This window comes from Meles meles, chromosome 11 (assembly GCF_922984935.1).
Source record: "Meles meles chromosome 11, mMelMel3.1 paternal haplotype, whole genome shotgun sequence".
In the NCBI taxonomy this organism is placed as follows: Eukaryota; Metazoa; Chordata; class Mammalia; order Carnivora; family Mustelidae; genus Meles; species Meles meles.
The window spans coordinates 9941215-9962454 of NC_060076.1; the positions used below are offsets into that span (position 1 = coordinate 9941215).

The 21240-nt window shown below is 46.3% G+C and overlaps 1 protein-coding gene across 2 annotated transcripts in view; it reads left to right on the top strand.

Annotated features, from left to right (window-relative positions):
* The window catches only part of GOLGA1 (golgin A1), a 47384-nt gene that overhangs the window by 13559 nt on the left and 12585 nt on the right, over window positions 1-21240 (top strand). For both annotated transcript variants that reach the window (XM_046022565.1, XM_046022566.1), the window contains exons 8-15: window positions 1030-1158; window positions 1478-1647; window positions 2098-2209; window positions 10373-10498; window positions 12233-12328; window positions 15427-15522; window positions 16989-17138; window positions 17854-17949. In XM_046022565.1, coding sequence (XP_045878521.1) covers window positions 1030-1158; window positions 1478-1647; window positions 2098-2209; window positions 10373-10498; window positions 12233-12328; window positions 15427-15522; window positions 16989-17138; window positions 17854-17949 — 975 coding nt within the window. The remainder of the gene's footprint in view (window positions 1-1029; window positions 1159-1477; window positions 1648-2097; window positions 2210-10372; window positions 10499-12232; window positions 12329-15426; window positions 15523-16988; window positions 17139-17853; window positions 17950-21240) is intronic.

Below are 21240 nucleotides of genomic sequence, written 5' to 3' on the forward strand. Positions count from 1 at the left end.
GCCCAAAGAGGGACTGGGAAATATTTTAGACCCAGAAGAGCAGTGAGACATCTATGTAGGTCTTTGAAGCCACTGTCATTTTTGGAACTGTTATTTTTAGACTGTTTTGATTTCTTTTCAATCAGGAATTAGAAACTGTAGCAGCAGGGTTTGTCCTGAAAAGAGTCTATCTTGGGAAGCTGTCATTTAGTAAATTGTAACCTGCTGACACCAGTCATGTCCAATTTTTGTTGACTTCCTAATGAAGTTGCTGACATCAGTTCTACTTAAATGCATCTAATTTTTTCAGGGTATTACTCCAGTTACTCACGTTGCTCATCCAGTTCAGTATGCCACTGAGAACAGACCGGGAAAATGAGGATCTGCGATTTCTAGTCAAACTTAAGAACTTTTAAGTGTCAAGCAGTTGTTGCTCTTACTCCCCTTGTTCACAGCTGGATCATTTAAAACACATTTATTTTTAACTTAGAGTTAGATAATGCTGTATTGGTCATATCACCGTAAAGCTTCCTGCTATCTATTATTGTCTGCTGACAAGAGAGTTTTTAAAAGATTTTTCTTTATTAAGTAATCTTCTGGGGGCACCTGGCTGGCTCAGTCAGTGGAGGGAGCAGTCCCTGATCTCAGGGTCGTGAGTTCGAGCCCCATATTGTGGAGAGATTACTTAAAAATAAAGTCTTTATGGACATTGGGGAGGGGAGGCGAACCATAAGAGACTATGGACTCTGAAAAACAACCTGAGGGTTTTGAAGGGTCAGGGGTGGGAGGTTGGGGGAACAAGTGGTGGGTAATGGGGAGGGCACGTTTTGCATGGAGCACTGGGTGTTGTGCAAAAACAATGAATACTGTTATGCTGAAAAAAAATAAATAAAATGGGGGAAAAAATTAAAAAAAAAGTCTTAAATAATAATAATCCAGCTGAATAAAAATAAAAACTTTCTGTAGATTTTATTAAAAAGCATTCTGCATACATAATATGGATTTGTGGTGTCTTCATTGCCTGAGATGATGTCTTCTTCCTCCAAATAGGAGAAAAGGTTTCTGACAGCTCAGTTACAGGAAATGAAGAACCAGAGTTTGAATCTTTTCCAAAGGAGGGATGAAATGGATGAATTAGAGGGGTTCCAGCAACAGGAACTAAGTAAAGTAAAGCACATGGTACGCATTTTTATTTTCATAGCTACGTGCTGTATAGATGCTTAATTGCTCTGATTTTCCTAGTTATCACTCTCTACTTGCTGATGAACATACCCTAGTGGTCTTTGATATTAATCATATGTGTCTATTTTTCAGTTTATCAGAGTGGGGAAGTTCTGCTTGAAATGTGCTTCCTTTTCCTTTTCTGTTTTTACTACTGGGCCCCTTATAAGCCCACAAAATTGTTATGAAAGTTTACTTGTTGGTCCATATTTTTAAAAATAAGTCTCAGTAGTATTTCTTAGTAGTGGCCCAGTGAAACTTTGTATCTTTGTATCAGCTTTTAAAAAAAGAAGAAAGTCTGGGGAAAATGGAGCAAGAGTTGGAGGCACGAACCAGAGAACTTAGTCACACCCGGGAGGAGTTGATGACCTCCAGTCAGATGTCATCAGACTTGAGCCAGAAGCTAGAAGAATTGCAGAGACACTGCTCAGCGCTGGAAGAGCAGAGGTTCTTGCTTGGTCTGTGGGGCCCGTGGGAAGCGGTGTTAGCTCTGGCTACAGCTTGCCTGCCTCTCCCACTGCTCTTCGCAACACTTTCTGATCTCAGTTCTGGCAAGGGCTTCTAGACTGTCCTTACCTGCCCAGGGCTTGAGACCCTCCCTCCCCTTCACCTGCCTAAGTTCAGCTTCCAAGCCTGCCAAGTGATTCAGATTTGTTTTTTTTTCTAAGCTATTGAGTAACCAAAGGGAGATCACGATTTTTTACTTAAACCTGGGTGGAATTTTTTCTGTGGGCTTCTACTTCAGAAAGAGCCAAAGGGTCTTCTCCATTGATAATCTTCCAGTGACTAGCATTTGCAACCCTGACATACAAAGAACCACCTGTATTTTTCCTGTAGAAGAATGTCTCTTAGATGAGATTTCCAAATGTGTTTATTGTCTGCTTTCTTTCAATGAAGAGATCATGTGACAGCTTCAAACACAGGTGCGGAAAATAAGATTTCAGCCCTGGAGCAGAAGGAACAAGAGCTCCAAGCGTTCATTCAGCAGCTTTCCATGGATCTGCAGAAGGTGAGTGGAGTACTAGGAGTGGATCCGGGTTGCTAGGATCCATGAATGGGGTAGAAACTAAATCCGTCAGAAATTTCTGTCTCAAGGTGGCTGCTGAAACTTATGTTTCTCCTGCAGCCTGTGTGACCCTAGTTCCCAGTCTAGCCAGGCTGCCTTCTCATGGGTGGTCGGCCACAGCTGAACAGAAGAGGTCAGTGTTGTCCTGGCAGGAAGTCTCAAAGCACGCCATTTGATCTGCTCAGATTTGTCTTTAAGTACTACGCGGTGGGCCATGAGCATAAGAAAATGTAGCATTTGCGGTTGATGTGGCCTAATCCAGTTTGTTTCAAATGATAATCCTTGGCGTGCCTGGGTGGTTCAGTCGTTAAGCGTCTGCCTTCAGCTCAGGTCATGATCCCAGGGTCCTGAGATCAAGCCCAGAGATGGGCTCCCTGCTTGATGGGAAGCCTGCTTCTCCCTCTCCCTCTCCCTCTCCTTATGTTCCCTCTCTCACTGTGTCTCTGTCTGGCAAGTAAATAAATAAAATCTTCAAAAAAAAAAAAAAGGTAATCCTTATAATTCATTTATTCATTCGGCCAACATACATTTATCTCCCTCCTATTATAGGTCTGTACTGTCTTGAAACTATAAAGAATAAAAGATATATTATTGTTATATATCTGTTATTGATTGTAGACTAGTGTTTCTCAGCGGTGTGTTTCTTCACATCATTTTGAATGGAACAGTTGTACCGTATGATTGTCCCGTGCATTGCAGGACACTCAGCTTTCCCAGCCCCTGCGTTCCTAGTGCCCGTAGCACCTGTAGGCATTGGCAGTCACGCCCTTCCATCATATGAAAAAACACCCCCTGTGGGGGTGGTATGACCAACCCTGCCCTCATCCCTTGAGAACTGCTAGTCCCAAGTGCAGCAGAGACTTACGGCATCATTACAGTAGAGTAAGATTTGTGCGAAGAGAAGTCTGTACACCCCTTGCAAACCGTGACGTGTGCCGTGAAGGAAAAACTACAGGATGATGTGGGATCCTTTAATGGCATCAGGTCAGATCTAGCCTTGGAGTCGGACAATACTTCCCTTGAGGAAGTAACATTCGAGCTGGGGAGGGGCAGTGGGAGTGAATTTGAAGCAAGAACAGTGAGCAGTTTGAACCATAAACCCGGAAACCTTGAGGCAGTAGAAAGATGAGCCCATTCAGGGACCTGGAGGAGAGGGCACACTGAGTGAGAAAAGAATGGGTTGGTTGGGGAGGCAACCATTGAATGGGTTTCCAGTTAGGAAGCTCTTGTACCTGTCCAAGCATGAGATGGAGGCTTTGACAAGAATGGCGATGAAGATAATGGAGTAGACAGATTTATGAAATCGTGAGGAGACTGACCCACTTGCTAATGTAATGTATGTAGGAGAAGAACAAGAGAAAAGGAGGTTTTGGTGATGATTGATCAACTGAGCGGCTGATGGTGTCAGTCATTGGGCTACGAGTGCCAGAGGAAAGACAGTTTTTTCACGAAGATCATGAGTTTTGAGTCAGTTTTTTTGTTGTCCTTATCGTTATTGAATAGATGTAACATTTATTTCAGGTAGCAAGTGTAACAAGGCAGTGAACCCCTATGTAGCTAACCCACAGGTTAGAAAGAATATGCTTACCTTTGGGCTTTCCCATGTGCCATTCACTGTTCCGCCCCATTTCTTTTTCTTTTGTAAACAATCTAGAAACTGTTCCGTTCCCTTTTTAGTTTTTGCTTTATAATTTTACTATTATTTTATCCCTAAACTGTATATATCTTCTGTTGTCTCTCATGCTTGTTAAAAATTACAGAAATTATGCTGTACGTATTCTTAAAACTTGCTTTCGGTGCCCAACATTGTATTCCTAAAAAACATGCATATGGGTCATGCACCTGTGATTTGTTCCTTCTTCAACGATGTAGTATGAGGTTACCAAAATGTATCTGTTCCATTGACCATCAACATTGCAGTGTTTCTGGTCTTTTGCTATTACCAACAAGGCTGCTGTGAACTTTCATCTATCTGTGCAAGTTACTCTAGAGAACATTTAAGATGTGGAAAGCTTTGGGGTGCCTGACTGGTTCAGTCGGTAGAACGTGAGACTCTTGATTTGGGGTTGTGAGTTCAAGCCCCACATTGGGTGTAGAGATTACTTTTTTTTTTTTAATAAAGATTTTATTTATTTGAGAGAGAGAGGGAAAGTGAGAGAGAGCATGAGAAGGGAGAAGGTCAGAGGGAGAAGTGGACTCCCCGTGGAGCTGGAAGCCCAGTGTGGGACTCACTCCCGGGATTCCAGGATCATAACCTGAGCTGAAGGCAGTCGCTTAACCAACTGAGCCACCCAGGCACCTGGGTGTGGAGATTACTTAAAAATAAATCTTTTAGAGGCGCCTGGGTGGCTCAGTCAGTTGGGTGTCTGCCTTTGGCTCAGATCATGATCCCAGGGTCCCATGATCCCCACGTCAGGCTCTCTGCTCGGTGGGGAGCCTGTTTCTCCCTCTCTCTCATATGCCTGCCTCCCCCCACCCCGGCTTGTGCACTCTCGCGCCCTCTCTCTCTCTCTCTCTGTGTCAAAGAAATAAATAAAACTTAAAAAAATTTTTTTAATCTTTTTAAAAAATTTTGTACTTTTTCAACTTTTCTGGATAATGCCTAGTTTTTTCCCATAGTATCTATAGTAATTCACACAGTCCCACAGCCGCATATAAGGGATTGCTTGACTTGTTCTGTTTCCTTGCTGCCATGGTGTATTATCAGACATTAATTTTTTGCCAGTCTAGTGAATATGAAATATTACCTCAATGTGATTTTTTTTAAAGATTTTGTGGGGTTTTTTGTTTATTTATTTGACAGACAGAGGTCACAAGTAGACAGAGAAGCAGGCAGAGAGAGGGGAAGCAGGCTTCCTGCTGAGCAGAGAGCCCGATGTGGGGCTCGATCCCAGGACCCTGGGATCATGACCTGAGCCGAAGGCAGAGGCTTTAACCCGCTGAGCCACCCAAGCGCCCCCCACTTTTGTTTTTTTAAAGAAATCTTTTCTAATCCAGGATCATAATGCTATTTTCCTATATTGTTATATAGGAAGTTTTATAGTTTTGCTTTTTACAGTCAAGTCTTTAATACACCTAAGCTATGATTTTGTTTTGAGAAGGGGATCTTTATCTTAAAAAAAAAAAAAATTATGATACCATTTACTGAAAAATCTGTTCTTTTCTCGCCAGTCTGCAATGTCAGCTTTGTCAGGTCAGGTTTCCAAATGTACATGGAATTACTGGGCTTTGGGGCATACGCCACCGTGGTATTTGCATGATACTATACATCACCTTACTAGCTATGGTATTAGGACAAGTCCTAGTGTCGATAAGATAAATCTCACCTAATTCTTTTTTATGAGTATTGTGAATATTCTTAGCTCCTTGTTCTTCACCAGAGCAGCTTGTTGGACTCCTCAAAAAAACTTTTTGGGATATTGATTGGATGTCATTGAATCTGTAGATCCATTTAGAGAGCAGTGATTACATTATTTTTTTTTAAAGATTTTATTTATTTGACAGAGAGAGATCACAAGTAGACAGAAAGGCAGGCAGAGAGAGAGAGAGGTGCCCCCGGTGATTACTTTATGATGTGAGTTTTCTTTATCCAAGAACATGATCTGTTTTTTGTTTTTTTTATGCGTATAAGATTCTGTGATTTTCTTCATCAAAATTTGTTATTTACTGTTTAATTTATTCCTAGGTACTTTATTTTTTTTATACCAGTTGTAAATTGTATCATTTTAAAAATTACTTTTTGGGGCCCCTGGATGGCTCAGTTGGTTGAGCAACTGCCTTTGGCTCAGGTCATGATCCTGGAGTCCTGGGATCGAGTCCCACATCGGGCTCCTCGCTCAGCAGCGAGTCTGCTTCTTCTGCTGACCTCTCTCCTCTCATGCTCTCTCTCTCTCAAATAAATAAATAAAATCTTTAAAAAAATAAAAAATTACTTTCTATATTTGTTGCTGGCATATTGAGAACTATTCTTTTTATGTATTGATTATTTTTGCAACTTATTAACTCTTGCAAGGTTAATAACTAGTCTACAGATTTTTTTGAGTTTTTTAAGTAGCAGTCATCTGTGAATAATGATGGCTTTGTTTGTTTCAGATTCTTACACCTTTTTTATTCTTTGCCTTGTTCTGTGGAGTTGTTTGTTTTCTTATTGTTGAATTTTAAGAGTTTCTTTTATATTTTGGATAGCAGTTTTTACCAGATAAGTTTTTTGCAAATATGTTCTCCTAGTCTGTGGCTTGACTTCTTATTCTCTTGACATTGTCTCTAGCAGAGCAGAAGTTTCTAATTTCGATGAAGTCTAACTTATCAGTAATTTCCTTCCTGCATCCTGCCTTTGGTGGTTTATTTATTTATTGTTTTTCGGTGGTATATTTAACAAATGATTGCTATACCCATGGTCATCTAGGTTTTCTCCTTATATTATCTTCTAGGAGTTTTATAGTTTTGAGTTTTACTGTTCTATCTGGATCCATTTTGAGTTAATTCTTAGGAAAAATATAAGGTCACTATGTCTAGATTCATTTTTTTTCCTGTGGATGCCATTTGTTCCAGCATCATTTGTTGAGGAGCTGTCTTTGCTTCATTGTACTGCCTTTGCTTCTTTGTCAAAAATCAACCGAATATCTTTGTGGGGGTCTCTTTCTGGGCTCTCTCTTCTCTTCCACTGATCTATATGTCTTTCACCAATACCATCCTGTCTTGATGACTGCAATTTCATGTAAGTCTTGAGGTCAAGTAGCCTCAGTCCTCCAAGTTTGTCCTTCCCCCTCAATATTGTATTGTTTTTTTGTGGGTCTTTTGCATCTCCATAGAAACTTTAAAACCATTTTATTGGTATCCATCAGGTAATTCGCTGGGGTTTTGATTGGGATTGCATTGAATCTGTAGATCAAGTTGGGAAGAACTGATAGCTTAACAATATTGAGCCATTCTATCTGTGAACATGGACTATCCATTTACTTAGTTTTCATTTTTGTTTTTTTTTTTAATTCGTCAGCATTTTGTAGTGTCCCTCACATAGGTCTTCCTCCTATTTCGTTAGATTATACCTAAGTATTTCATTTTAGGGGGTGCTGATGTAAATGGTAATTGTGTTTTTTAATCTTATATTCCACTTACTTATTGTTGGTATATAGGAAAGCAGTTGCCTTTGTATAACAACCTTGTATCCTGCAACCTTTGTGTAACCACTTGTTATTTCTGGGAGTTTTCTGCCAACTTGCTTGGATTTTTCTAGATAAATGATCATGTCATCTACTAACAAAGACAATTTTAGGTTTTCTTCCCAGTCTATGTACTTGTATTTCCTTTTCTCGTCTGATTACATTAGCAAGGATTTCTAATACAGTATTGGAAAGGATTGATGAGAGGGGACATCCTTGCCTTGTACGTGATCTTAATGGAAAAGCTTTGAGTTTCTCACCATTAAGGATAATGTTAGCTGTAGCATATAAGGTGTTGGGGGCCTGAAGTAAAGCACCCAGAGTGGAGAGGGCAGTTTCATATGGGATATGGTGTACAAGAAGACTAAATGGAAATTGGTGACCGATTCTTTTTCTGTCCCTAACTTTGCCTAACACCAAAACTTTGGTTTTCACTGTAGAGTCACCTGTATCTCTCAAGTTCGCATAGATATGTGGTAGAATGAATACAGACTTTGGCTCCAGAAGACCTGAATTTGAATCTTTAATTTATCACTGGCCCGTGCCTTTGGGCTAGTTCCTAAGCTTCAGAGTCCTTATAAATGGACACAGTAAAGGGCTGTCTTAAGGACCAGGTGCATGGGCAGTGCTTCCTCATGCTCTGCACACTCCGGCTGCTGCTGCCCTACCCTGCTCCGCATTAGGAGATTGCATTGTTAGTGAGAGACCCACCATGACTGGCCGTCATGGCCAAACTGTTTTTCTTCCCACTACATTCTCTCTCCCTGTCTTCTCTGTTTGGTGTCGTGGTATGGTTTCACCAGGCTGCTGAGTTACAGACTTGGAGTTGTCTTTACCTCTTCTCCTAGTTTCCTAGTCATGCTGAACTTGGCCCTCCCCTCTTTGCAGGTGCTGCACTGTACCCAGAAGGCTCATTCTGCCCCAGCCCCCTTCTCCCTGGACTTACCTAGTCGGGAGGTCTGAGCCGATTTCCGCAGTTAATCCCTCCTGACTCTGACAGAGCACCTCGTCTGTCCCTGTGTTGCAGCGTGACTGTATTGTTTCATAACTGTTTGTGTGTATATGGGTCTTTACCACCAGCGCCCTTGCTTCCGTGGGTCCGGAACTTCGTCTGGTTGTATCCTCAGAAGACTACACGCAGTGTAGACTTGATAAAAGTTTACTGAATTATGGAAACTTGAATCTAGAGAGTTCAGTCTCTGGAACTCACTACTGCCTATACGCTCTTCCATTATTATTTGTTATTTGAATTATTTGTATAAGATTTTATTGAGAGAGAGAGAGAGACCGTACATGCATGCGCGCGTATGCACAGACCCGCACGCGCACGAGTAGGAGAAGGGCAGAGCAAGGGGGACAGCAGGGAGTGAGGAGCCTGATGCAGATCCTGGGTCTGGATCTCAGACCCAAGACTCTGAGATCATGACCTGAGCCGAAGTCAGACGCCTAACCCACTGAGACACCCATGTGCCCCTCTGTGAGAATTTAGAATGGCAAGTGCTTCATCCTAAAACCCTAAGCCCGAGTTGCTACATTTTATTCTGAGGAGAGCTTGGCTGGGTTCCAAGCTGAACGTAAAAGTCTGTAGCTCAGGATACATCAACAGAAGCATAAAGTGAGGAAGCAGAGTGCCTGTGAGGAGGCAAAGGTCTTCACAGTAAGATGTTGATGCTATAGGAATTTTTTTTATTTTAGACTTTTTTTTTTTTTCCTGAGAGAGCATGAGCTGAGGGGAGGGGCAGAGGGAGAGGGACAAGCACACTCTTCACTGAGCAGGGAGCCCAATGCGGTGCTCAATCCCAGGTCCCCGGGATCATGACCCACGCTGAAGGCAGACACTTAACCAACGAAGTCACCCAGCCATCCCCTATACAACCTTTTTGTGTTTTGGAGAGGAGAATGAGCATCTTCAGTGGATGCAAAGACCACTGGGGATCTAAGAACTTGTGTAATCAAAGTTTCCTGGGTCCTTTGCTTGGACGTTGAGCAGCACTGAAAGATTCGTATCCGAGGAACCAAGTCCCGAGCTGCCGCCACCACCGTCATTGCCCGAGAGAGCCTGAGATAAAGTAGATGGCTGTTCGTTTGGGGCCCAGGTGTGAGGTGTGCAGTGGCCCCGCCCTGATTCCTGTGCTGGGAGCCAGCGCGAATATGGTCCTGTGGTTTAGAAGTTCTCTCTTAGCCCTTCAGTCACCGGCGTTGGGTTCATTACTGCTTCACCCGGTACGTTTCCAGGTACATTGTTCTGTTGACCATTTGTAGGCCTTGTGGGGACCTTCTTGAGTGGGATTACCTCTGCCAAGTTCAGCATCTGGGCTAGAGGTGTAGGTCCTGTCCGACGGATTAGTAGAATTCAACGTGTGCTTAGTGAGAGTAGGGGAAGTAGACCACGGCAGGACAAACGGGTCGTCTTAAAGGAGAGGAGCATCTTCTCAGGCGCTTGGCTGCACTCCACTAAGGTCATAGCCTTGTTCTTTCCCACATCATCCATTGCTTAGTTGAAAGAGTGATTGCCTCTTGCTGCACTAGGTCTGAACGGATGCCGGGGTGCTGCTGGGTTCTGGTCTGGCATCTTCTGTGTCCCTTTTCTTTTTTTTTTTTTTTTAAGATTTTATTTATTTATCTGACAGGCAGAGATCACAAGTAGGCAGAGAAGCAGGCAGAGAGAGAGGAGGAAGCAGGCTCCCTGCGGAGCAGAGAGCCCGATGCGGGGCTCGATCCCAGGACCCTGAGATCATAACCTGAGCCGAAGGCAGCGGCTTATCCACTGAGCCACCCAGGTGCCCCTTCTGTGTCCCTTTTCAAGGAAGATTTCAGAGCTGTGTGTTCTTCTGAGAGGCAGTTGAGAACAGAATTTTGGGGAAACGTGATGGTCCAAGAGGAGACAGGAAGTGGGAGGGAGAAAGGGGTTATAGTGTGATGTAATCTCTGCTTTCACTTGTAGGCCACTGCTGAGACTCAAGAGAAGGAGATCCTCATCACCCATTTGCAGGAGAAGGTCACGTCTTTGGAAAAGAGACTAGAGCAGAACTTACCAGGAGAAGAACACGTGCAAGAACTGCTGAAAGAGGTAGCTGGGGATGGGGTGGGAATCCTGGAGGTTTCCTACAGTCCCAGAGCCACAGAGCCAGGAGGGCCACAAGCAGCTGGGAGAGAAGAGCACTCCCCCCAACTTCTGATTGTCCTGCTTACGGCAAAAACAGCCACCTGTCAGCTGTGTGTGCCACGTTTTCCTCAGCAAAAGGAGGGCTTCATTCAGAGATGTCAGGAACGAGTGGCATCACCCAGCTGGTGACTTATGCCACTCGGGCTGTCTTATCCTAGCACCCCGTTCTCTTCCACACGTGGTTTCCATCGGCTGCCTGCCAGTCGTCACTGTCCGCCTGTGGCGTGAGCAAGAGTCGCCTTTGGCAGTGAGGAGACCCCCCTTTCCTGAGCGAGCTGTCGAGCAGACTGGCCTTTTCCCCAGTGGTGTAGATGAGCTTGCCTTCTCATCAGGCCTGAGCCCGTTCTCTGCCCGTATTCTGCTCCTTGTCCTCTTTGTATCCCAGTGGCTGACCTCACCGTGACAAAGGTGACAAAGCCAAGACCTTGGGCCTAGGTTAGATCCTCACTGTCTTCGTTTCAGCTAAACATCTCCATCTCCACGGCCAGGGTTGTACTTCAGGGCTTCCAGCAAGTCTGGGCTAGTCCAGAGCAGGGTCTCCAGACTGGCCTAGGCAGCCGCAGTCTCCTCCTTCACCCCCGAGGCAGTCTTCCGCGCCCACTGCCGAGCTGCTGTTCCTGGCCGCCTCGCTCCCTTAACCTTCTTCCGCAGCTCCCCTGCAGCCTACAGTGTGTCTAGCTTGGGTTTGGAGTGTAAATTGATTTCTAGAATCAAACTACCTAGGTTTGTATCTCGCATCTTCTACGTACTAATTGGTGACTTAGAGCGAGTAACTGAATCTGTGTTTTCTCCTCTGTGAAGTAGGGTGGATAATTGGACCAAGCAATCGAATTGTTAGGATTCAAGGAGCTACAATATGTGAAGTGTGTGGAATGAAACTCAGAAACATAGTAGGGTCTTTGTGTATTTCAGCTCTTAATATCATGGTCCTTAGTATTGGGCCGTCGTCATTACTACAAAGCTTAGTGTGCACGGGAGGTACCCGGGCACTTTGTATAGAGTCTGTTCCTGCCTCCAGGAATCCCGTTTTCAGTAGGCTGGATGTTAGACCTCAAGTTTAACAACCACCTACCTCCCTCACCAAGGTAATCTAACCAGCGTGTGGACAACCCCACTTTAAAAAATATTGCCTACCGAATTAAATTCAGAATCTTTTCTGCAGCATAAAAAGGTTCCCATGATCTACCCCTTTGCCTGACTTTCTAGTCTTATTTCTTGACCTGAATCCACCATGGCTATAGCTTTTTGCAAGTTGTAGCTCCCCGAATGTCCCAGGCTGTTTCACGACTCCACTGATCATGACTCTGCCTGGGTACTCCCCCTCCACCCACCCCAGGCCACCTGTGAATTAGGAAGCCACCCACTTTCCTGAGGTAGTGAGTGGCCTGCTCTAGGCAGCTTCGCAGGCACTAATTGCACTCTCTTAGTTTTTTTGTTAGTCTTTGCCTCAGGCTCAAGGTCAAAGGAGTATGTCAAATTTATCTATGTGTACTTCGTGATGTGTGCATTTTTATCTCGGCTTTATTTTTAATGCCTTTGTGTCCCCCGTGCCTCGAACAAATCACAGTCTATAGTAGACATCAACAAGCATTCAGTGGAAAAATGACTGTTTCCATTTACTCTTCTTTCAACTTACAGAAAACTGTTGCTGAGCAGAATTTGGAGGATACCAGACAGCAGCTCTTGGCAGCCAGAAGCAGCCAGGCCAAGGCCATTGACGTCCTGGAGACTCGGGTACTGACGTCACTCGCAGGGATTTCTGTGTCTGGGTGGTAGCCTGGTCAGACATCACTGGGGGAGAATCCGCTGAGCTCAGAGGTTTCCTTTGGAAGGGACTGTTTTGGCTCTTAACTTCCGCAGGCCCGTGTTACCTTCATTCTTGCCTCATCGCCACCATGGTTCCTCATAACATTGTTCTCTTGCTTATTCCCTTCTATCCTCGTTCCCTTCCCTCCCACAGGAACCCATTCTGATGGGTGGATACAGATCCTTGTGTGTGGGGATCTGTGTGTACCTTAAAGTGGGCGGCCTTGCTGTGTGCGCACGTGTGCGAGTTACGTAAGCGCTGCAGTGCTGCGCACACGGTCCCCACCCACTCTGCTGGGTCCCTGTCCATGTCACTGTGCTCGCTGCCCTACCTGGTGGCTACCCACCAGATGCCGGACATCCAGCTTGCCGCGGCTGCCGCCCCCCTCTCCCCACAGGCTACACTGCACCCAACAGCCTTGTCCCTGTCACCTCCAGGACAGAGAATGCATGGGACCTAATGGGACTAAGTAAGACAAGAACATTCCTGCAGGGGCTGCCCCATGCTCTACTCCCCCAGAGCGCATGTGGGGTTCTGCATCTGCGTGGCTGCCTTGTCCAGCCATTTGTTTGTTTGCCAGCTGGGTGAGGGTGAAGTGGTGGAAGGGGTAAGGGATCTCTGTGGGGCCTCGTTCATAAGGGCCCTGATGCCACCGTGCGGACTCCACCCTCATCACCTAGGCCCCTCCAGAGGCCCCACCTCCTGTTACCGTCACATCGTCACTTCCGGTCTTAGGACTTCCACGTGAATATGGGGGCACGCAATCCCTCAGACCAGAGCAAATACTTAGCTCATTTTTAAATACTCGTCTCCTAATAAAAATGCCTGAAGCTCTGTATTTCTCAGTATAGCTTGCTTTGTTTTATGAGAATTCAGTTCTGTTTCTGAATATCTTTTTATTGCAATAAAATATACGTGACATAAAAGTTACCATTTCAGCCATTTCTAGGGTACAGCTCAGTGGGATAAAGCACATTCACACTGTCGTATAGCCATCACCGCCGTCATCTCCAGAATGTATTCATCTTCTCAAACTGAAATTCTGTCCCCATTAAATACTAACTTCCCACTCTCTCCCACCCCCAGCCCGGGCAACCACCATTCTCCTTTCTGTCCCTATAAATCTGACAACTCTAGTAATTTCATATTAGTGGAATCATGCAGTATGTGGCCTTTTGTGTCTGGCTGATTTCACTTGACATATGTCTTCAGGGTTCATTCTTGTTGTAGCATGTGTCCGAATTTCATTCTTTTTAAGGCTGACTAAGCCTTTTTTTTTTAATTTTAAGTAAACGCTACACCACACATGGGGCTCGAACTCATGACCCCGAGATCATGAGTCACATGCTGTACCACTGAGCCAGTCAGGTGCCCCAGAGCTGAATAAGTTTTTTTTTAAAAAAGCTTTCATTCCTTTATATGTACCATGTTTTGCTTATCCCTTCATTTGTCTTTTTTTTTAAAGATTTTATTTATTTATTTGACACAGAAAGATCACAAGTAGGCAGAGAGGCAGGCAGAGAGAGAGGGGGAAGCAGGCTCCCCACAGAGCAGAGAGCCCGATGTAGTAGCCCAATCCCAGGACCCTGAGATCATGACCTGAGCCAAAGCAGAGGCTTAACCTACTGAGTTACCCAGGCGCCCCCAACTCCTTCATTTGTCAATAGTTTTTTGGGTTATTTCCACCCTCTGGCTACTGTGAATAATAAACATCAGCATAGTGCTATGAATAAGGTTTTTGTGTGAGCTTTTACTTTCATTTCTCTTGGGTTTGTACCCAGGAGTGGGATTGCCAGGTCATATTATAACTCTGTGCTTAATCTCTGGAGGATCTGAATCTTTCTTGAGCGCTTCCTCCAAGTTGAGACTTGGGTAGCTGTTTTCTGAACCCAGGACTTTAAAAAACTAGGCTTCAGTTCTGGCTCTACCACTAATAAAATTCGTGATCCTGGATGAGTAACATTACTGTCCTTCTCTGTGGAAATATGGCATTCTCCGGGAGCTGCTTCAGCTCAGTCTTCCATGTGAATGTTTATGAGGAACCATGAGACCTGAAAGTATCCTTCCCTCATTCGGTACCTACTTCCCCTTGACAAAGCTGTAACCTCCCTTGTGTTCATGTTTTAATAATAAACTTCCTCAAGGTTGGACCTTATTCAGCAAACAAGAGGACTTTACCAGGGAGATGGGCAAAGATGGCTCGAACCCGATCAGAATGCCCCGTTGGAGAGCCACATCCAGTGGGGTGGACCAGGTGTGGTCCTGTCCGTGGGCTGGCCGCACGGCCCAGTGCCAAGTCAGACGGGCTGATGTCTGTGGAATGAGTGAAAGTTTGTGCCACGAGCAGTCATCCCACTTCCGGGAATGTGTCCTAAGGAAGTGGCTCAAACCAGGTCACCGAATGTTGGGTGAGAACGTTCACTAATGCAATGTCTCAGATGGGCAAGCGGGAGCCACGCGGGGCTAGCACCGGCAGCTGTGGTTCAGTGGATCGTGAGGTGTCCTTGAGAGAAACGATCTGAGTTCTAAAGAACACGTGGGGACGCAGAAGGAACCTTGAGTGAGGAGGAAAAATGCAAAGTTTTCCTAGAGCTGTGTACAGAGTTGTTTAAAAAAAAAAAAAGTCATAAAAATACACCAGAGAAGGGGCGCGTGGATGGCTCAGTGGGTTAAGCCTCTGCCTTCGGCTCAGGTCATGGTCTCAGGGTCCTGGGATCAGGTCCCACATGAGGCTCTGTGCTCAGCAGCGAGCCTGCTTCCCTCTCTCTCTGCCTGCCTCTCTGTCTGCTTGTGATCTCTCTCAAATAAATAAATAAATAATCTTTAAAAAAAAAAATACACCAGAGGTAAAGATGTTAGTCTGGTGGCGTTGCAGAATGATAGATGTATCAGCGTCTTTTTTCTAATTTAAAACTTTTCTGTAATGTACCCGTTTTACAACGTAAACGGATTTGATTTTTTAAAGCCATTTGTTACCACGCTTCAGCTTCTTTTGAATGAAAGAAGGCTTCTCTTCCCCCCTCAGGTGAAGGAACTCGAGCAGAGCTTGCTGGTGTCGGAGGAGAAGCTGAAGCACAGCGGAGATGTCGTGGCGGCCCAGGAGGCTCGGATTCAGGAGCTTGTAAGTGGTTCTGGGCCCCCAGTGCTTGCTCTTTACGCCTTTGCCGCTGCCCCAACTTGCTCTGCTGAGGGAGCTGGACCCGACCTTCAGTACGGTTGTGGCGCTGGGTGTGAGCAGGTGGGCGGTGCGTGTGGATCGAGTCAGGACCCGCTGGCGGAGCCCGGTTACCCCAAGAGGTGGAGCCTGACCAGTTCCCCTCTGACAGCTGGCCAGAGGGCCCAGCCTCGGTCTGGGGCTGTTAGAGGGGTGGCTCGAAGCTAGGGCTGCGGAGAACAGGTTCCAGCTCTGGGGAGAACATGGCAAGGGCTTGGCCAGCGTCGCAGCCCCACATGGGGTGTTGGGTTAGAAACTAGAAAGCTAGAAACAGTATTTATTGTATGTTTGCCGTTCCAGCCGCTGTGCTGAGTATCCTGCCCGTGTTTCACTCAGTCCTTGCTGCAGACCTGAGGGCTGCGTGCAGCTGGCCTCATTCTCTAGATGATGCTGGTTCGGAAAAACTGGATCAATAACCCAGTGGTCGTGGTCTCCCAGCTAGTAAATGGCAAAACCCTCACTTTCTTAGGTCAGAGTCCTTGTTTATCATCGCTGTATTATACAGATGGTCCCTGATTTATGGTGGTTCAGCTCTGTGATTTTTTCCACTTTATGAGATGCAAAATCCCTGTGGCTTCAGTAGAAACTGTACTTAAATTTTGAAGTTTAAGCTTCTCCTGGGCTAACTACGGGCAGTCCAGTACTCTCCCTCAGTGCCTGCCAGAGGCAGGGAACCCCGTCTCCCAGGCAGCCACACGATCACAGGGTAAACAACCAGTTCTGTACCTGTACAGCCTCTGTTTTTCACTCTGCGCGCAGCATTCACTAAATAACATGAGCTGTTCAACACTTCAGGATAAAATAAGCTTTGCCCAGCTGTAGGCTAATCTAAGTGTTCTGAGCAGTTTAAAAAAAAGAATTTTTTTTTTTAAGATTTTATGTTTAAATAATCTCTCCACCCAGTGTGGGGCTCAGACTCAGAACCCAAGATTGAGCCACGTGCAGTGAGTGACTGAGCCAGCCGGGCACCCCTGTTCTGAGCATTTAACTAGGCTAGGCTAAGCTGTGATGCTTGTTTTGACTTCATATTTTCAACTTGACAATGGGATTATCGGGCCACAACCCCATCATAAGTTGAAGATCTACACTGCCTCCCCAGGAAAAGCCTCAGTCGTCGAAGTGAGCACACAAGTAGGGTGAAGGAGGGCTGTGTCTTTGGACTGGCTGGTGCCCCCCAGCACCGAGACCAGTCCCAGATGTCAGCTTCTGAACAGGCCAGGGGCAGTAGGCAGAGCTGCAGGTGGGGACCTCAGCAGCACCCAGACCAGAGATCAGGAAGGAGAGTTGTTTCTACTGGACACCCATCTTTGGATCACTGAGGGAGAGAAGGGGTTCCTTGTCATCCCCATGGGTACCTGTCCTCCCCCCCATAGGCTGCCGCAAACAGGGAGAGCAGCCTGGCGCAGCAGCAGGTGCTGGCTCGGGAGCAGCAGGGCACGGAGCGCGTCCGCACGCTGGAGGCCCAGCTCGCTGCCCTGGGGAGAGCGCGGGTGGCGGAGCAGACGGCCGCGGAGCAAGAGGCGGTGAGTGGCGAGGAGGGTGAGGCTCGGCTGCGAGCGCTGGCTTCCTGCTTGCTGGGCAGCCAGGGCATTGACGGGAGAAGACCAGCCCCCCTCTGAATGAGGGAACCACTCTTTGGAGCCGTTTTCGTCTTTGCAGCAAGGCTCATGAGATTGGCTGTAAAAAGGCTCAAACCCCAAACAGATGGCTTTGCTTTTCTTCGGGGCGGCATTTCCTGAGCAGCCCCTTCAGCTCCTTCCTGCCACGTCTCCGCAGTGTTCTGGTTCCTCTGGCGTGGTCTCGCCCTCTCTCTGGTCCCCTCCCCGCTCCCCATCTTCCAGGTCAGGTGCCATGTTTCTTCTTGCGAGGCTTGTGTTGGCCGGTTCCTCCTGCCCCTGCCTCATTCTTGTCCCCCCGCCCCTGCAGTGACACACAGGGTGGGGTGCATTTTAAAAAGGCCCCACGTGTCGGGGCACCTGGGTGGCTCAGTCATGGTCTCAGGGTCCTGGGATCAAGGCCCGCACCAGGCTCTCTGCTCAGCGGGGAGCCTGCTTCCCTCCCTCTCTCTCTGCCTGCCTCTCTGTCTACTTGTGATCTCTCTCTGTCAAATAAATAAATAAATAATCTTTTAAAAATAAATAAATAAAAATTTAAAAAAAGGTTCCGTGTCTGTAGGATGGTGCCCTGGGGAAAGAGGGTAAACCCTTTTCTTCTCACATGTGCTTTTCTCGTTTGCAGAGAAAGCTGGAGCAAGAAAACGCAGCCCTCAAAGAAAGTAAGAATGAATGTGAACGTTCTTTGCAACACCACCAACTTGAGCTGAAGCAGCTAAAGGTATTTATCTGATGGCGCCAGCGTGTCACGGCAGTGGCCTGTCTTTTACGTGTGTGTTCGGGGCAGCCCAGGGAACGTTCTGTCCTCCAAGTGGAGAGGGCGTGAACTAGCGTTTGTTCAACAGTTCTCTTAGACGTTTGCTGGAAATTGTCACCTCGTTAATTCCTCTCAGTGACCCACGATGGTAGGAAGAATTAGGCTCATTTTGTAATTAATGCCGTTTGAGGCTCTGAGGAGAAGTCATTTGTCCAAGTTCCACCGTTAGTTCGAAGTGATGCTGGTCTGACTTCACTCAGCCGCTCCCCGTCTGGGTCACCGTCCACATGGCCTGAAAGTCATGCCGTCGGCACCGATGTCATTGAGCTTTCCCGTGGGACCAGGGGAGCACGGGCTCAAGTGGTCGTAAGGACCTTACCCGTTTCTGTCGAAGGCCATGTGTAGAGATGAAGGGACAGTCTGCGGACAGTCCCTTTCCCTCCTGAGAACTCGCCGCTTTCATCAGACGTCGCCCACGTCTCTGCCTGGACATAACTGGAGGCAAAGGAAAGAGAGTTTCTGCCGCTTCCGTGGAGGCCTCCAGGCTCCTCTGTCCCCTTTCAAAGGAGCCCTTAGATGATGGATCATCGCAGTGCTTGCCCAGCTTGGTCATGACCCAGGGATCTTTTGGGACTTTTGGCAGAGGCCTTCTCAGAACTTCCCTTGCTCCGGGTCTGCATGAAGTCCGCGTTCAGAATAGTCTCGGCTGCGTGAGGCCACTGCTCGGGCAGAGGCGCCAAACCGTGGGAAGCCTGTGCCTTGGGGTCCGAGCTGTTTCCATGTGTTCCTTCAGCAGACATTGGAGTATGGATAGTAACCACTCTAGTGCTGGGATAGGAGCAAAACAGGCAGAACCTCCCCCACTGTGGAGCCCGTAACTGGAGACAGCGGCCAAGCAGTGGTCCTGGATGCTGTGGAGAGTAAAGCAGAGTGAGGGACAGAGTGGGGGGGGGGGGGCTCTTGTCAACAGGGGGGTTAGGGAGGGCTACAGTGGTATTTGAGCAAAAGCCCTGAGTCATGTGGTGTGCATGTTCAGGAAGGGAATAGTCCAGACCGAAGATATAGCAAATAGAAAATCTCTGAGGCAGAAAAAAGCTAAGTTTGTTCCAAGAACAGCACAAAGGTCAGTGTGGCTGCCGCTCAGTGGGCTGGGGGAGAGCAAGATGGGAGGAGGCCGGCAGGGAAGGACTTGCGAGGGTTAAGCAAAAAAGTGCTGGAAGAAGTTTTGTGTGGCGTTTTGTTCTGTTTGGTTTTGGTGAGCAGCAAAGTTCATTGAGCGACGATACAAAGCTCCTGAAGACGGATGGGGCCTGAGAGGGTTGAAGGAGATGTTTTGTTTTAAAACAATTACTCTGGCTCTTTGTAGAAAAATGTTCTGGAAAGGAAGCAAGTAGAGAAGGAGGAAGACCTGTTAGGAGGCTCAGATATTAAATCACTATGTTTAAGGGTATAAAGGACAAAATGGAAAATTTCAGCAGAGATTTGGAAATTATTCTAAAAGGCAGTAGTGTTTAAAGGGAAACAAATTAGAACGTGAGAGCCAGAGAATGTGGAGCTGGAACGAAGAACATGGTATAGACTCCAAAAGGGCACACGGAAGCTTTCGGGGGTAATGAGTATTTTCACGGTTTTTGTGGTGGTGATGACTTCACCCGAACTCACCACATTGCGCCGTGCGGTGTTAGTTATATTTCAGGAAAGTTATTTTAAAAAACAATATGTTTTAAAAAAATATATTTAAGAGCCAATTAGAACTCGAGAGAATTAGTGAAGTGGAAGGAAGGACCGAATGAAACACAGAAAAGGCATGATAAAAGACAGGATCCTGCGAGGTGCCTGAGCCCAGGTCAGTGGGAGCTCAGAAGGAATGCACAGGTGAGACTGAAGCAGTTATTTTTTTTAAGATTTTATTTAGTTTTTTAAAAGATTTAATTTTTGTGAAGTTTTTTTTTATTTTAGAGAAAGCTGGCACGAGCTGGGGGCAGGGGCAGAGGGAGGGGGAGAAGCAGATTCCCTGCTGAGCTGGGAGACCAATGTGGGACTCGATCCCAGGACCCTGGAATCATTACCTGCGCAAAGGCAGATGCTTAACCGACTGAGCCACCCACGTGTCCCTGTTTATTTTAGAGAAGAAGAGAGCAGGGAGAGTGGCAGAGGGAGAGAGAATCCCAAGTGGACTCAGTGCTGAGCACAGAGCCTGATGCTGGGCTCGATCTCACAACCCTGCAATCATGACCTGAGTAGAAACCAAGAGTTGGACGCTTAACTGACTGAACCCGCATGCGCTCTGAGACCAAAGCAATTACTGAAGTGATAATAGCTAAGAAGTTTCTAAACTGCTGAAAGCTGTCAAGTCACAGGCACAGGTGTGAGGATTCTTACAAATCCAAGTAGGGTGAATGTCATTTTTTAAATTTTCTTCAAAGATGTTATTTATTTATTTGTTTATTTATTTATTTATTTGAGAGAGAGGGAGAGAGAGAGCATGAGCCAGGGGAGGGGCAGAGGGAGAAGCAGACTGCACCAAGCAGGGAGCCCAAGGAGGGCCTCAATCCCAGAACCCTGAGATCATGACCTGAGCCGAAGGCAGATGCTTAACTGCCTGAGCCACCCAGGTGCGCATTAGTTTTTAATTTTTTTTTTAAAGATTTTATTTATTTTTTTGACAGATGGAAATTACAAGTAGGCAGAGAGGCAGGCGGAGAGAGAGGAGGAAGCAAGCTCCCCACTGAGCAGAGAGCCCGATGCGGGGCTTGATCCCAGGACCCTGGGCTCATGACCTGAGCTGAAGGCAGAGGCTTTAACCCACTGAGCCACCCAGGCACCCAGTTTTTAATTTTTTAAAAGTTTATTTATTTTGTTTTAGTAATCTCTTTCCCCATTGTGGGGCTTGAATTCATGACCCTGAGATCCAGAATCACATGCTCTTCCAACTGAGCCAGCCAGGCACCCCTAGGATAAATTTTAAAATCTATACCCAGACACAGCAGGCAGTAGAACTAGAAAAACCAATAAAACAGAAACAAGGAATTAGTCACCAACAGATTCGCACTAAAGGAAGTGCTAGAGAGCATCGTTCAGGTGAAGGAAGATTCTAGATAGACACAGGTAAGATGTAAGGCAGTAAGAAAGAATGAGGAGCAATGATCATTGCAACTAATGTACACAAGAAGAAACAAAATCTGCCCTGCAGTGGGTCCATCATGGTCCAGTCAGGGAAAGAACCATACCAGTTATTTGAGAATTTATGTTCTC